General features: G+C 42.6%; 1 protein-coding gene across 1 annotated transcript in view; it reads right to left on the bottom strand.

Moving 5' to 3' along the window:
• Positions 1–15,380, bottom strand: part of KCNH5 (potassium voltage-gated channel subfamily H member 5) — a gene marked incomplete at both ends in the record, with an annotated part of 292,205 nt that extends 276,825 nt beyond the window's left edge. The window contains one exon of the mRNA XM_080914667.1: positions 15,308–15,380. Within this exon, the coding sequence (XP_080770793.1) occupies positions 15,308–15,380 (73 nt within the window). The remainder of the gene's footprint in view (positions 1–15,307) is intronic.
• Positions 15,381–16,316: the final 936 nt, after the last annotated feature.

A 16,316-nucleotide genomic window follows, 5' to 3' on the forward strand; every position in this document is an offset into this window, starting at 1 on the left:
ATAGGAAGATAGCTACATATTAGTGTCATCTATAAAGGAGATCAGAAACCCATGCTGACAGAAAGCTCTGAAAGAGGAGCTGTCAGGAAAATGCCATAAAGTCACCTTGGGCGGATGGTTTTCTTTCTACAGAAGATCAGGTGGGGGAACATGGCTTTCCTCTGGGCTACTCCAACAAGATTTGACTTTCTACCATGTTATGTTTTGGTTTTATGAAAACTATACCCTTTTTAGATCAGGAAATTCTAGGACATTAACAATGGAAGCAGGACAGAGTACATGGAGAAGAGTAGGTTGAAAGGAACAAACTTGGAGCCATAGAAGATAAAGAAGCCCAGCTATCTATGGTATGGCATAAAGACCGGAGTAGGCTGAGATTGCTAAGACAGATCTTAGCTCTTGTTATAAGAAACAAATGTTACCATTATGGGATACACTGGAGCAATGGCTAAGCTAGCTTTATTGACTTCCTTCATGCTTTCCGAATGTCTACGTGTGTGCATTACATGTTAGCTGGGGAATGGCTCCATGGATAAGGTGTATCCCACATAAATTTGAGAATCTGAATTTAGAACCCCAAATTACATAAAGCTAGATGCTATAGCAGACATCTGTAATCCTAGTGGTGTTTTAGTGATTTGGTAGAAGACAGGAGAATTCGCAGAGGCTCATGGGCCAGCTAGGCTGCTCTACTAAACAGCAGATGTTAAATTCAGTGTCAAGACTAGGTGGTAAATGATGAATTATGCTGTGATTGTCATTTTACACATACACACACATACACACACTCACACACTATACACATGTATTTATACACCCTACACATATGTATATATATATACATAAACACAATATACTTATTCACATACACACATATACACACATACACAATTTTTAAATGTTAAACACATTTCTTAAGTATACACACTATTTTTAAAGAGATACAGTAGAAAATAATGATGATAAAATGCATTTAGGGCATTAAACTACTATTCTTTCTCCCTCTTGACTTTTTAATGCAAACCAGAGTATTGGCGAGAATTGTCAAATATTTGAAGAAGTGATAAGACAACCAAATGAGGTCTAGAATATTGAGGGAGAAAGATGGCATGGAGCAAAGGTGGGAAAGGACTTAAAGAGCAAATATTTTCCCTATTGTGCAGCTTTCCCTAGGTCTTCAGCAGCCAATGGTCAATAAGGTCAACAGGTATGTCTCTGATATATTCACTCAGTCCTGGCTGGAGAGGCATGCCTCCCAGAAACTGTGCAGGAATTCTAAAAGGAGACTTGGGGGCGGGGGTGAGCTTACTCAGTAAAGAACTTACAGTCCAAGAATAACCACCTGAGTTAGAGCCCACACTCAAACAGCAGGTGCAAAGCGAGGTCCAGGGGTGGAGCATGAATAAATATGGGTAGGGAGGTGGGACATAGTGAATAGGAGGTCGTAGGTGCAAAGGTAAAGGGTGAAATTTCCAGTTTCCCCATCTCAAAAGAATTTTTCCACTTCCCTCCACACACAGATATCAAGCCAAATGCCATCATCCTCCATACCTGCTGCCTCAGGGCAACATTAGTAATGAATTGTTCTACCAATGACGGATAAGCAGCCCATCCTCTGCATCCGCACTGCTACTCTCCCAGGCCGAACCACCACCCTTTCTTGCTTGGGTCATTGCAGTGATCATGTATCAGCCCCTTCACAACCTTCAGGAGATCTGTTGGGGGAGTGGGGGGTTACACAGCCTCCAACCACTCTTTCTTCTCATGTTGCTCATTGTCATCTTGACTATAGTTTCACCAATGTAGCCACCACTCCTGTTTTCTCTCCTTGGGAGTGTTTGCATGTTCTCTCTTTGCCTACAGTAAGCTTCTTCCCAGTTACTTCGTATCACTCTAATTGCACTTCCTTAGTCAGGCCTCCCAAAATTGACTTCCAATCGAAACTAGACCCTGTTACTTGGGACCTCGGCACGTGCTCCTTTTCCTTCAAAACGCTGGCCACAGTTTCTACTTATATGTTCTTTGTGTGTTTATTGCACATCTGCCCCATATCGGTCCCTGAGATCCATGAGGTCAAGGTACATATTAGTGCATCCATCACACCAATCTTTGTTGGAAGAATCAAAGACACATTTTTATTCCTATTAAGACAGTCATGAAGTAATTGCAATCGCGAAGTCATGTTTAGATTTTTATCTAGGAAGTATAAGAGGACTCAGCTAGGCCTAATTCTTGAGAAAGCTATATTATTAACAATAATTAATGAGAATAGGCAAACTTCAGCAGACTTCCCACACTTTGAATAGCAACTGAAAACTTGTGAACCTGAGTCAGGGAGCCAATGTTACTTTCCTGAGCTTGTCTTCTGGGTGAGTGATATTTATAGACATATTTAAGTTTCATGTGGCAGTAGGAGAAAAGTCCCTGAAGCGTACATAGCACATTTTATTTGGGTTAAACAAAATCTTGATACATATGGCTTATAAAAGGCATAAATAATTCATGTGTAATGTCCCCATCTACAGTGTTGATTTCTGATACATGCATTTCCCATTTCTGCAAAAGGCTGGTCTCTTTTATGTCCTTACAAAATATACCTTTCCCTACAGTTCTATAACAATACAGCCAGTGTATAGACACATGCACTCAGAATGTTCCAAACTGAGACTAATTATTATCTAATAATATTGGCAACATTAAGCAGACCATCACTGTAAGAGTTTGAGCTATGCAAAAAAAAAAAATCTGTTAATTTATTCAAACGTGTTCGTCTGTTATAAAAGATAAAAATATGCCTCCACGTTTCATCTCCTTCAAGATCAAAGGTACATTTTCAAGACTATGTTTCTTTGATGGCATTACTTCATCATTCTCCACCTAGCCAACATGGATCAGAAAGCAGGAGCTATTTCAACATCCTGATATGCCACCACTGGAAAAAATAAAACTGTTACAGAGAATATTTTTTCCACCAAAAAAAAAAAAAAGTTCAGCAGTCAAATTGGTTCTTGTGTGTGAAGGTGTGCACCCACATGCATGCATGTCAAAGCCAGAAACCAATGTCATGTGCCTTCCTCCATCTCTCTCTCCATCTTCTGCTGTCAAGATAGGGTCTCTCATTGACGCTGCTTGCTGTCTCTCTAGATTGGTTAGCCATCAACCTCACCTGGATCTACTTGTCTCCCAGTACTGGGATTACAACCATGCTCACTTCTCTCTGGGTGCTGAAGACCCAATCTCAGGTCCTTCTGTTTGTGGAGCAAGCACTTTATTCACTGGGCCATGGACCCACCTCAGTTTCCACTTTTTATGGGACTGCTTTGCTCATGAGATCTATTTCCAAGAACTACAAAGGTCAGAATCATTAATGCAAAACACAGCTGCCACGATTGCCTACATCATCCATTGACTCACAAAATGTGACACATTCGCCTTGATATAGTTCATGACAAGTTGTTACTGAATCCTATTCCAATGATATCTAATTGTTATCAATATCTAAAGGTTATACAATCTTGGGGATAAGAGCTAAACCAGTCCAGATGTGTTTGCCAGGAGAGAAATGTATTACTTATTTAATACTCAGGTTTCATTTTGATGCTTACAAAATATATGTTTTTTTTAAAAAAGGCTTTTCTGAAGGGATTATATATTTTCTTCAAAGTTAGCCTTTTGAGACAATCAAACATGAACAGCAGTAAAGCTAATGAAGAATTTCAACTAAAACCAATCTCATTTGGATACATGGTTAAAAGAAAGAAAGGAAAGAAGGAAGGGAAAGAGAGAGGGAGGGAGGGAGGGAGGGAGGGAGGGAGGGAGGGAGGGAGGGAGGGAGGAGAATGAAGGTATCTTAGTTTGGTTCTATGCTGTGATAAATACAGAATGAAAAGCAACTTGGGGATGAAAGAGTTTTCTTCAGCTTACAGCTTATAGTCCCTCCTGAAAGGAAGTCAGGGCAGGAACTCAAGGCAGGAACCTAGAGACAGGAACTGAAGCAGAGATCACAGACAACACTGCTCACCACCTTGTTCTCCAGACTCATATACCTTGCTTTTACTTCACAGGACATCCGGCCCAAGGATGCCAATGCTTCCAGCAGGCTGGGTCTCCTTTGGCAATCATTAATCAAGAAAATGCCCCAACAGATGTGCTTATAGGTCAATCTGATGGAGCCGTTTTCTGAACTGAAGTTCCCTCTTTCTAGATGAAAAGTTGCTGGTTTTTCTGTTGTTGTTTTGTTTTGTTTTGTTTTGTTTGTTTCATTTTTCTACATTTTTTTCATTCTACATTTTATGCAGCAGAATTCAGTGGTTCTCAACTTGCAGGTCATTACCCCTTTAGAGATTGAATGACCCTTTCACAGGAATTGCCTAAGACTATCTGTAATCATATATATAATGTGCTTTGTGCTTTGGTATTTTGCCTGTATGCATGTCTGTGTGAAGATGCCAGATCCTCTGGAACTGGAGTTAAAGACAGTTGTGAGCTTCCCTGTGGATGCTGGGAATTGAAATCGGGTCCTCTGGAAGACCAGCCACTCCTGAGCCATCTCTCCAGACCCTGAACATCAGTTATTTATGTTATCACTTACAGTAGCAAAATTACAGTTAAGTAGCAACAAAAAAATAATTTTCTGGTTGGAGAGTCACTACAACATGAGGGACTGTATTAAAGGGTTGCACCATCAGGAAGGTTGAGACCCACTGACCTGGTTGTGTAAGGGGAAGACTCTTATCTACAAGTGCAACTCATTTTCCTCCCTGGACCATTTTCACAGGGCTGGTTACACAGAGATGGGAGTTCCTGGTGTGAGCTGTCTTCTAAGAGCATGACCAGGTACTGGGGAAATCCAAGCTGACTCTTCCTTTACTCTAAGTGATGCGTTGTTTAGAGGTTATAAGGTGGTCCTCTGGTGTCTTGTTTGTTTATCTGTCTATTGGAGTTTGTCTACACATTAGGAAACTCTTGATCAACTGAGTCCAATGCTTTAAAGCTCAAATGATGACTTTGGAGGCTTCTAGTCATCTAGTATTGTGCCCTCATTAGGTCAGTCGCAAAGGGGTAGAAAAATCATGTGTGTGTGTGTGTGTGTGTGTGTGTGTGTGTGTGTGTGTGTGTGAAAAGGAAGTCTGTATTAACCCCTCCTATGAGACACAGTGTAATATCTTGGAACTGTGTGCCAGCCCCCACCTCCTTAGCAGCCCTTTCAGGCCCAAGTTAAAACTCTGAAAAGCTATGATTCAACAGTGGGCAGTGAGGCAGGGGAGTGACAGGGAGATAAAGCCATGGAAGAAGGCTGGAAGCCCTAGAAATACCCAGCAGAGTTTCATAAAATTATCAGCTACCCTTAAGACTCCTCTCTCTGCAGAGACAGGTTGTTTGGGGTATGGATGAGAGACTCTCCCTCATCCACTCCTACTCCCAGAAGCTGTGTTTCTGAGCTCAGCTAATGAGGCATTGCTCTTTGGGTGTTGTATTCCTATATGTTGAGCACATACGAAGTGGTCGGAGTCTGCTCAGTGAGGCCCCTAAGTTCACACACTGTGCACACAGCATCTATAGGATCAACAAAAGAACTGGGTGGCCGAATCCTTACCCCGTAGGCTTTATCATGTCCTTGGGGGGATTAAAACTAGCACTGTACTGAATGGGGAGGCAAATATAAAAGCTAAGACAGAAGGGCAAACGTATACACGTGGTCTTAAAGTGTCGTGATGACATGCCACAGAAAACTGATGAATTTGGTGCAAAAAATAACTAAATCCAAGTCTGACCACAGGTTAGATGACAGGTGAGAAGAACAAGAAGAGAAACTCCAGATGCCACAGCACATGCAAGACAAAGAAGACAGAGGTCAGACAAGACCGCTATGGAACGGGGGATGAGGATGAGCAAAGGAGAGATAGAGAAAAAGATGGAATCCACTAAGGACCAAAAAGGAGAAGAAAGGGTAAGGAGATGGAGACACAGTCTAGCGAAGGGCAGAAAGAGAAAGTGTAAAGAAGGGAAAGGAAACAGAATCTGCGGTGAAGAGGATGGGATGGGGAGATACTGTCCAAAGTCTCACACAACCCTAACAATCTAAAGCAAAGCACTGGGGAGCCGGTGAGAGGAACGCTGGAGAGCTGGAGATTCCCCGCTGCAAAGAGATCTAGACAGAGAAGACAACTCAAAATTGAAGACAGCAGCCACAGCTGCGGTTTCAAAGATTTAAACAACTAATAACTAACAGCGCCCATACACGGTTTTCCAAAGGCTTGATGCTGTCCTTGCACTTGGCACATATTTAGCCATCATTTTAACTGTGTAAACCAGGTCCTGTTGTTACCTGTGAGAATACAAGGTGCAGGAAAGGCAATGATGTCATAACAACATGCACATAAAGAGAAACATCACCACCACATTGTTCTGCATCACATTCTAACACATAGTAAGAGGTTCAGTAAGATTCTATTGTGTCATTGAATAATTCACCATAAACTACATGAAGGTGGAGCAAAGAAGTAGTTACTGTCTTTAGGGAACTTATCCTCAGACTGCCTAGTCCCCACTATCCTTACAATATTATAATATATACAAAACTGAGTTCTTTCTGCTTTAATTTACCCCCTCCCCAGATAAAAGGAATTGCATAGACAGAAAAAAGTGGGAGAAAGGGTAACCTTTCTCTAAATGCAAATCAGTTGATCAATATCTAGTTACATTTGGCAAACAGCAACTGGTTTGCTAGACTGTAAGCTGCTTTGACTATTACTATAACTCCATTAAACAGGCAAGGACTGATTTCAAAGATCAGTAAGTTTTAACTGCAAAGTAGATTACAAAAATTGATAATCACCTTTTAAAATATAAATTAGTCCAGCATTTTAACCCCTGGAGATTAAAATGAAGAAGATAGAGAATGTTTTGTTTGCACATCAACTTGAACTAGGATGCAAGCATGCTCTCATGGACACCGTTGATGCATCCCGTGCTATATTCTCTGTTTTCAGACACATACAGTGAATAAATAAACATCTTCAGCTGTGTAATTACTCAGCCAATTCCCTTCAGGGACATCATCAGAACTGCTTGGAAGAATCAATTATGAACTTGGTTACTCTAGGAACCAAAATCAAATGCATTTACTCAACCAGCCTTTTCTGTGTTCTACACAGGTGACATGGGGATGTACTGGGTACAGATGTGACCTGTTTCCTTGAGGAGCTGCTATCATGTTCCAACACTTTCATAACCCTATATACATACAGCATTATGGCTAGAAACTTCTAGGAGTCTGCTTAGAAGCTCAGATCTCAAACTGCTTACTTATCAAAGTTCATAGGACTTTCATTAAATAATCCTATTTAAAAATGGGGTACAGAGCTAAACAAAGAATTCTCAATGGAAGAATACCAAATGGCTGAGAAGCATCTAAAGGAATGCTCAACATCCCTAGTCATCAGGGAAATACAAATCAAAAAAACAACAAAACAAAAAAAAACAAAAAACAAAAAACTCTGAGATTTCACCTCACACCAATCAGAATGGCTAAGATCAAAAACTCATGTGACAGAAGATGCTGGCCAGTAGGTGAACAAAGAGAAACGCTCCTCCGTTGTTGGTGGGGTTACAAGCTGGTACAACCACTCTGGAAATAAGTCTGGTGGTTCCTCAGAAAATTGGACATAATACTACCTAAAGACCCAGCTATTACACTCCTGGGCATATACTCAAAAGTTGCTCCAACATATAACAAGGGCACATGCTCCACTATGTTCATAGAAACTTTATTTATAATAACCAGAAGCTGGAAAGAACCCAGATGTCCTTCAACAGAGGAATGGATACAGAAATTGTGGTACATTTACACAACGGAGTACTACTCAGCTATTACAAACAATGACTTTATAAAATTCCTTGGCAAATATATGGAACTAAAGAATATCATTCTGAGTGAGGTAACACAGTCACAAAAGAACATGCATGGTATGCAGTCACTGATCAGTGAATAATAGCTCCAGAAATCTCTGAATACCCAAGAAACAATTCACAGACCTTATAAAGCTCAAAAAGAAGAAAGGCTAAAATGTAAAAGCCTCAGTCCTTCTTAGAAGGGAGAACAAAACACTCATGGGAGGAGGTACAGGATCAAGTGGAAGAGCAGTGATTGAAGAGGGAATTATTCAGGGGCTGCCTCACCTGGGGATCCACCACATGTGCAGCCACCTGGCCCAAGAACTATCACTGATGATGGGAGGTGCTTACTGGCAGGAACTAGATAGGGGTACCACCCCAGAGGCTCTGCCAGAATCATCCAGATGCAGTTGAGGATGCTTGCAGCTAACCATCAGACTGAACAAGGGGACCCCAATGAAAGACCTAAAGAAAGGACTGAAGGAGCTGAAAGGATTTGCAACCTTATGGGAAGAACAACATTATCAACCAAACTCTTCAGAACTCCATTGAGCAACTATTGAGCCCACATGGAGAGACCAATGGCTCTAGTTGTATATGTAGCAGATGATAGCATTGTCTGGTATCAATGAAAGAAGAGGTCTTTGGACCAGTGAAGGCATGTTTTCCAAGTGTAGGAGAATGCAAAGGCTCTGAGGTGGAGAGGATGATTGGGAGAGGGTGTACCTTCACGGAAGCAAGTGGAAGGGGGGGGTTGGAGCAGGTAGAGGGAGGGCATAACATTTGAAATGTAAATATAATATCCAATAAAATAATTTTTTAAAAAGTTACATTCTTTTAATTGGACCAGAGCCCCTAAGAAGGACCAAATCATTTTTAGTAAAATTTCAAATTTCTTTTAAACCATTGTTTATTTCTATGATGTTTTGCCTGTTAATTTTTTTTTTAGTTTCTTTCCATATGAAAATTTAGAATATTACAAAGTTATTGCCTACATTTGATACAAATTCATCACTACAAATGTTAGGTCTATGTATCCACATGTAGCCAAATGCTAAGGCAATGTCTAACATACTAATGTATTATGATAATAATCATGGCAACCTTAACCTGACTTAACTTTTAGGTCTGACAGCTTGCATAGCTGGTAGTGAGTGTATGCTGATCAACAGGAAACTGAAGTTCTCAGCACAGTGCATTTCTAATCATGACTTTTGGAGCTTAACAACCTGGAGAACTTTGAAGATAATTCATTTTAGCTTTGAACTTTATTTTCAATTTTTGAGAAACATCAAAAGACTAGAACATAGGTTATGGAAATAACTATAAATCTGTGCTCTCTCTTTCAATAAAGACCAGTTATGGACTGACTGTACCTCAAGTCTAATATAAGTTATATGAAAACATCTGTATAGAAAAAATTCTCCTGAAATAGTAAATTCATAGCCACTCCCTGGGATTAAACCATCACACACATGGAATGTTTCTGAAAACTTTGTATTTCACATATATTGCCATTACACTGAAAACGTGTGCTCTAATTAAATCTTCATTTGATAGTATAAATTCCCTAATTATAGTCAAAACCATATCTTATGAATGTCACATTATAGTTATTCATGACGTGTGATTAGTCAACATCACATGTTAATATTTACTATTTTATTGCTATCATATTTGTTTAGTCTTAAAACAATTGCCACCAATTTAAATAAGCTTTTCATAATTAAATAAAATAAGTACCTTGTTTCACTGGACTTTCTTGCTTGCCTTATGTTTTTTGTATTTCTTTTTATGCAGACTCTCCTACCCCACCCCGATCATAACTGAGGGGTCTAGGAGAATAGAGCAAAAAGGAAAAATACAGGCTAATCACTAAGTGTGATGGAACCTACAGTGACCTCTAGTGGTAAATGGTAACCACAGAAGCTTGGTGGCCACACAACCTCTTGCCTAGGCTCACTCTAGGGAGTGTGAACCACAGCTCCCTCAAATGAAAGCTAAAGATGAATGTTGACTGAATGTTAGAGCTTCAGAGTAGAAATTCACTCAGTCATTACCAATTACTACTGCCTTCTACTAAAAACAGAAGGGATTATTATTTGGAAGAATGTCTGAAAGAGGGTTAAGTAAATGAATTTCTTACACTTTCTACTTCTGGAATCCAGCAAAAGGATAGAACCTGGTGAAGGCAAGAGCATGCAGGGGAGGGGGAGCATGCAGAGGAGTGGGAAGGGGAGCATGCAGGGGAGGGGGAGCATGCAGGGGAGGGGGAGCATGCAGGGGAGGGGGAGCATGCAGGGGAGGGGGAGCATGCAGGGGAGGGGGAGCATGCAGGGGAGGGGGAGCATGCAGGGGAGGGGGAGCATGCAGGGGAGGGGGAGCATGCAGGGGAGGGGGAGCATGCAGAGGAGTGGGAGCATGCAGGGGAGGGGGAGCATGCAGGGGAGGGGGAGCATGCAGGGGAGGGGGAGCATGCAGGGGAGGGGGAGCATGCAGGGGAGGGGGAGCATGCAGGGGAGGGGGAGCATGCAGGGGAGGGGGAGCATGCAGGGGAGGGGGAGCATGCAGAGGAGTGGGAGCATGCAGGGGAGGGGGAGCATGCAGAGGAGTGAGAGCATGCAGAGGAGTGGGAGCATGCAGGGGAGCAGGAGCATGCAGGGGAGGGGGAGCATGCAGGAGAGCAGGAGCATGCAGGGGAGGGGGAGCATGCAGGGGAGCGGGAGCATGCAGGGAAGCAGGCCTTAGCCAGCATGCAGGGGAGCAGGCCTTAGCCAGCAGTGCACGCACTCATTATGTAATGTGGGGAAGACCTAGAAGTGAGATGATGGTCTTGGTTATTTGTCAATATAATTTAGGAAGTGGTCAGTATAATTTCAACCTCTTTGATATCTTAAACATTAAAGTGGTGCATTATAAGACTTGGGTAAACCAATGCTTCAAAACCAATATGTGGTTTTATCAATATTTCCTGAACAGTGTCTTAAATGTAACAGAAAAGCAAGTCAAGAATATATATCAATAACTTTATAACATTTCCAATAAAAAACCATTTGCCTAACATTGTTTCTTTCAGGTTGGGTCATGATTAAGATATTTTTCCTGTTTTGTTTTAATACAAATCACTGTTTCTTCTCTGGGGGCGTGTTAATACCACCTTGTTTCTAAATATTAAGTACAGCATGAAAACAATTTTGGGATCATTTTACAAGGAAGAGGTGAGAGAGTAAAGGAAGTGTCTTGCAGCCTGCTGTCTCTAGAAAAGTGGAAAGTTGAAGCTCCCGAGAACTTCTTGAAAGATGAGTTGCTCCTAAAGCACTCTCTTCCCTGTTTTCTTCTTTCCTTAATCCTTCCAGATTTTCAAAAAAAAAAGAGAACTTATTAATTTTTATGATATTTTCATATTAGTGAATAACTTCACATCAAAAATATTGATTGGAATTTCTAATTTTTCAAAAACAGCAATCTAATTTACTATCACCCAAACTAGCCATAGCTAGATATTCATTAGGTATTCAGGAAGAACACACAGGCGAAATATGTTGCCCATGAAGATGGGAACATTGAGAGTTTTAATAGTTTTTTTGTCTTTTGAAACTAATGCTCCATCTAAACGTCTCTTGGGTTTTTAACAATACATGTAATTTTACATTTCTCTACAACCTGGTTTTTTACTAACAAATAGTTTGCATAAACACTGATCACATACAGAGGGAGGAGCTTCTGACGATGCCAAACACAGATTTGGTTCAAAGCTACTTTATAGAAAAGGAGCCTTCTATAATGATGCTGTTCAGGGGTCATGAACTTGACCAAAATTCTCAAGCCCTCCCTTCTTCATAGCTTATTTTGATCCAAATAGCCAAATATACTCCTAAACTTCACTATGGTTGACAATCTGATATTTCAGACCAACCAGTGGGACTGTTTCTTAGGCAAAGCAATGAAAATTGTTCAAGGAGGTAAATATGTCATTTTCTTTCATCTGAACATTCCTCATTGTACCCAAATATTGAAATTCTACACCACAGCCTATAAATATGTCAATCAAAATCAAAAATCTATCTTAATACTTATCTAAACATTTCTGTTGTCTTTATACTTTGACCTTTACAAATTCTTACAAAAATAATATGCTCTTTGCGTTTACAAGTTAAGAATTATCATATTCCCTCTTATCTGTTTTATCAAGTATTTAAATCTTAAAACTTCAGAGGAGAATTCCTTGTTTCTCCTATTTTGAGAGCTGGCAAAAAAAAAAATGTGTATGTATCCATTGAACACAATGGCTCACATTGCTTTCTTTTACAGACATAGTCACCACTAACAACTTGCAATTCTGGCCTAAAGCACTCAACTAAATAAGGAGAGAAAAGCAGGGTAAAACAGCAGCAGAGAGGCCACCATGGCCACTCAGAGCATGGATGGTGTCACTATTCCCCCAGAAACTGCAGATGAAGATTTTGGAGTTTGATTAAAGTCCTGAGCTATAAAGACTCTGTGCAGAGATGCCATTCCCTTTGCTCATTTGGTCTGCATTACCAAAAGGTGCCTGGGTTCTCAAGTCACAAGCTACCCATGGACAAAACCAAATGTCTGATTCCCCCTCTCTCCCTCCCTCCCTCCTTCTCCCATGTCCCTCTCTCTCTTCCCTCTCTCCCCCTTTCTCTCATGTGTGTACCTGTCTTTGTGTGTACATGTGTCTCAGTGTCTTTGTGTGACTGTGTGTCTCTCTGCCTCTGTGCATGTGGTTTTGGTTTTCTCTCTATCTCTCTTTGAGTCTGTGTGAACTGTGCACTGTTTTGCCTCCCCTATGTCTAGCTCTGTGTCTGGATGGATGTCTGTCCACCTGCTTATCTGTAGCCTTTCATGTCATCTCTGCCTCTTTCTACACACATGTTTATCTGACCCCATGCACGATCTGATCTTTTCCAAAGAACAGGAGATTGTATAAGTAAGGAGCTCATCAATACAAAATGCAGCCTCTGTTTCCTGAGTTCTTAAGTCAACTAGGAAGACTGCCTCCTTGACTTCCTCAACTAAAGCTCTGCCAGCAGCGCATTCCCAATGTTGTAAGTTGGTAAATGAGTAAATCTTCATCATGACAAACTGATCTCTCTATGTGAATCCTAGAGGGAATTTTATCTGTTATTCTTAATTAAACAATTTCTTAAGATGAATTTTCAATATCTATGCCAAATCAGGTAGAAATGACAACTGGGAGCCCCCCCCCCCCACACACACACACACATGAATAGAATAATCACATACCGCAATTCTCTGTTCAAGTACTTGCTGCGGCCTCTTGGTGCTTACTACATATGGACATTCGTAGTTCCCAAATCTAACACATTCATTCCCAACAAAATCCCGATAACTTCTCAAAGTTGGGCATAGACAATGAAAGGATCCCTGAGTGTCAAAGCAGGTAAATCTCACTCACACCTGCTGTTCACCAGGGAAAGAAGCACTACATTGATGAGACCCTTCAAATTCCAGAGTGTAAATAAGATAAACCACCATCTGTATGCTCGGTGATGGAGAGAGTGGAGAGGAGGAGACGAGATAGAGCTGAGCCACAAGATGTAAATCTTTATTTCAAGCCACATTTGACAGAAAGGTATTCAGTGACCATCTCATCTGGAGTCCAACCTGAGAAGGTTGTGCCACCAAGACTGCTACAATGGTAAACTTCCATCTAGGACCTCTCATCTTCACCTCGGGGAGGGGCAAGGAGCCTATAGGTCTGGTTTTCTAAGGTCTTCCTTGAAAACTCCTTTCAAAATCCAAACTATGAAGTGGAATAACTCAAGAAGATGAGAAATTTGGAAGAAAATCACCCTGACCCTGTAACTAGCTGATTCCAGTAACCTTTAAATTCTACCCAGCAACTGATATCCTTGCATTCTGGATCTGTATAAGATATTCAATAAAGAAGGTGATGGGCTAATCTAGAAGTTCTGTGCCATTATGAACTTATATTTTAATTTATATTGTTATAAAAACTGAAAGTGCATATGAATTTCACACTAGGGTAGCTAAAAATATTGCTGGGATTAAAATGACTGTGCAGTACTGTAAGCTACTTTTTTAATCCAAATGTGTCCCTGCTGCTCTAGCCTTACACAGAATCACACACACACTAACAGGGAAGAAAGCTTCCCAAGACTCCAAACCAAACTCCAGGGAAGCCATCTAAAGAAAACATCTTAGGTTATTCCAATTTCAAGGATACATTTGCAAGGCAGGTATTCAAAGAGATGCTAACCCATGAAATGGTGTTGTCTAAGCTAGCACACGGTGTCTGGTTAATCACTATCATTTGTCTGAGTCCCTCTAACCCAAAGCCAAAGAACTTAGCCATGTTTCCATACAAATGACCCACACTGTCTGCTGTGGAAAGCCTCCAAATACACTTAGTTTTTATGAGTGATTGACAGAACAAGGGACCACAGAACCTCACAGAACCTTCCCACTGTTTGTCTACTCAAATCCATGTGCAGAATTATCTTTCTCCTGGTTCTCCAGAAAAGGGTTCTGAAGAGAAACCCTTAAATGATAGTCCATACTGTTTACTTGTGGAATTGAAAAATCATGTAAAAGAGTTAAAAAAAACAATTAAAAGATGCAAAAACCCAGAAGATCATTTTTTATAATCTGACCAGGCATAAATAAATGGTATTTTAAAGACACTTCAGAGGCAAGATGCCTTAATGTGCAGGAGCAAGGCGGGGTGGTATTCTTCAAATCTTTTTCCCAAGTGCATTGAAAGTACAGAAACTGTGGCTTTGTTTCTACCCTTCTAATCAAGTGCAGTAGGCAAGATGTAACCTATAAACCAACATGCGATGAAGAAAGCAAAATACACAAAACTTTAAACTGCCTTCCCATTTTTCCAAGCACTGACAATTTAGGGTTCAATTCTAACTACTCGCCCTAAGGCAGGGTACTTTCAGATGCGCACAGTGGGTCCAAAAGCCATGCTAGTGACTTAAATTTGATGAAGTGGCCACTTTCCCAGTCATTCCTAACTTAATAGGAAAGCTTCCTCCGAAAACTGGCTCTAAGAATTTGGTCAGCGCTTGAAGCCTGTTTGGAAAACGATGGGGTAAGCAGAGATTCATCATCAAAGTGAAATTCAAACCTATTCTGATGGACCTCCGCTCTACCCACCCCCCTTTCCTAGTTCCTACTCTAAGGTCTGGACAGGTGGGAGGGGGTACACCCCTCTTAGGAAACAGATGCAACTTACGTTCCTCCAACACCTCCTTCCTGGCCCCCACCCACTCTAAGACACCAGGTACCACTGCCTACACCCCCTCCCCCCTTAGGAGAGGAATGGGATGGGCAGGACGGGGGCGCCGTGGGCGGGATGAGGGTGGGGAATGTTCTGAACTGCAACTCTCCTTACCACTGGAGCGCCTGACGATGTTCTCCAAAAATGTGTTCTGCGGAGCCACCAGCCCTCTCTTGCCCCCCGGCATCCTGGGTCTGGAAAGCAGCGGCCAGGATCCGCGGCGGGGGAGGGGGGGAAGCAGGAAGAAAAGGTGGAAGAAGAGGAGGAAAAGGTAGTGGAGATGGAGCCGAAAGAAAAGGGGGCGCGGCGGCGGCGGCGGGGTCCCCTGAGTGCGTCTCCAGCCCGACCCGGATGAGCAGCTCTGGGAAGGAGGACCAAGCAGTTCATGGTAGTAGCGCTCCCCCGGCCGCCGCTGCCCAGACTGTGGCGGTGCCGCACACGGGGCTGGGGAACTGCAGGCTCCGCCGGGCACAGTGCGCCTGCGCCGCCCCCGCTGTCGCTGTCCCGCCGGTGCTGATGCTGAGACTGCTGCTGCTGAAGATGCTGCCGGGGAGGCAGGAGCCCGGACGCGGGCTCAGCATTTCTCCCTCTGCCCCGCGCCCGGGCTCTGGGAGAGAGCGAGGAGCAACTGGACTTCACTTTCCCTACCCCTAGCCCAGGCTAAGACTCATTCCTTATCTCTCTGTTCCTTCGGTCTCCTAGCCCACCCTTCTCACGCAGCTGCTTCACAGCTGCCCGGGGCAGCCAAACTTCTGCCCAGGCTTTGCGAGCGCCCAGTAGCTGTTCCTTTCTCCCCAAAGATCCAGACAAGTGCTCGCTGGCTGGTGTGGGCTGTTATTCGCAGAGGCAGGCACCAGAGAGGGCAATAGCAATCTCGGGGGTGGGGGTGGGGGTGGAGAACGGAAGAGGGTCACATCTCAGCTTCTCCCGCCGTCGCCGCCTCAAACCCCAGCAGCTCAGGCAGACTCAGGTCCTGAAGCCGAGGTGCAAGAGGGCTCCTGCTCTAGCCCAGGCTGTGCGCCGACTGGGTGGCGCTCAGGAACGCGGAGCAGCCACCTGACGCTGCTACCGCCCCCCTCCGGGCTCTGGCGCCTGAAGCCTCCACACGGGAGCTTTCGACACC

Source organism: Micromys minutus (genome assembly GCF_963924665.1).
Source record: "Micromys minutus genome assembly, chromosome: 1".
Taxonomy (NCBI): Eukaryota; Metazoa; Chordata; class Mammalia; order Rodentia; family Muridae; genus Micromys; species Micromys minutus.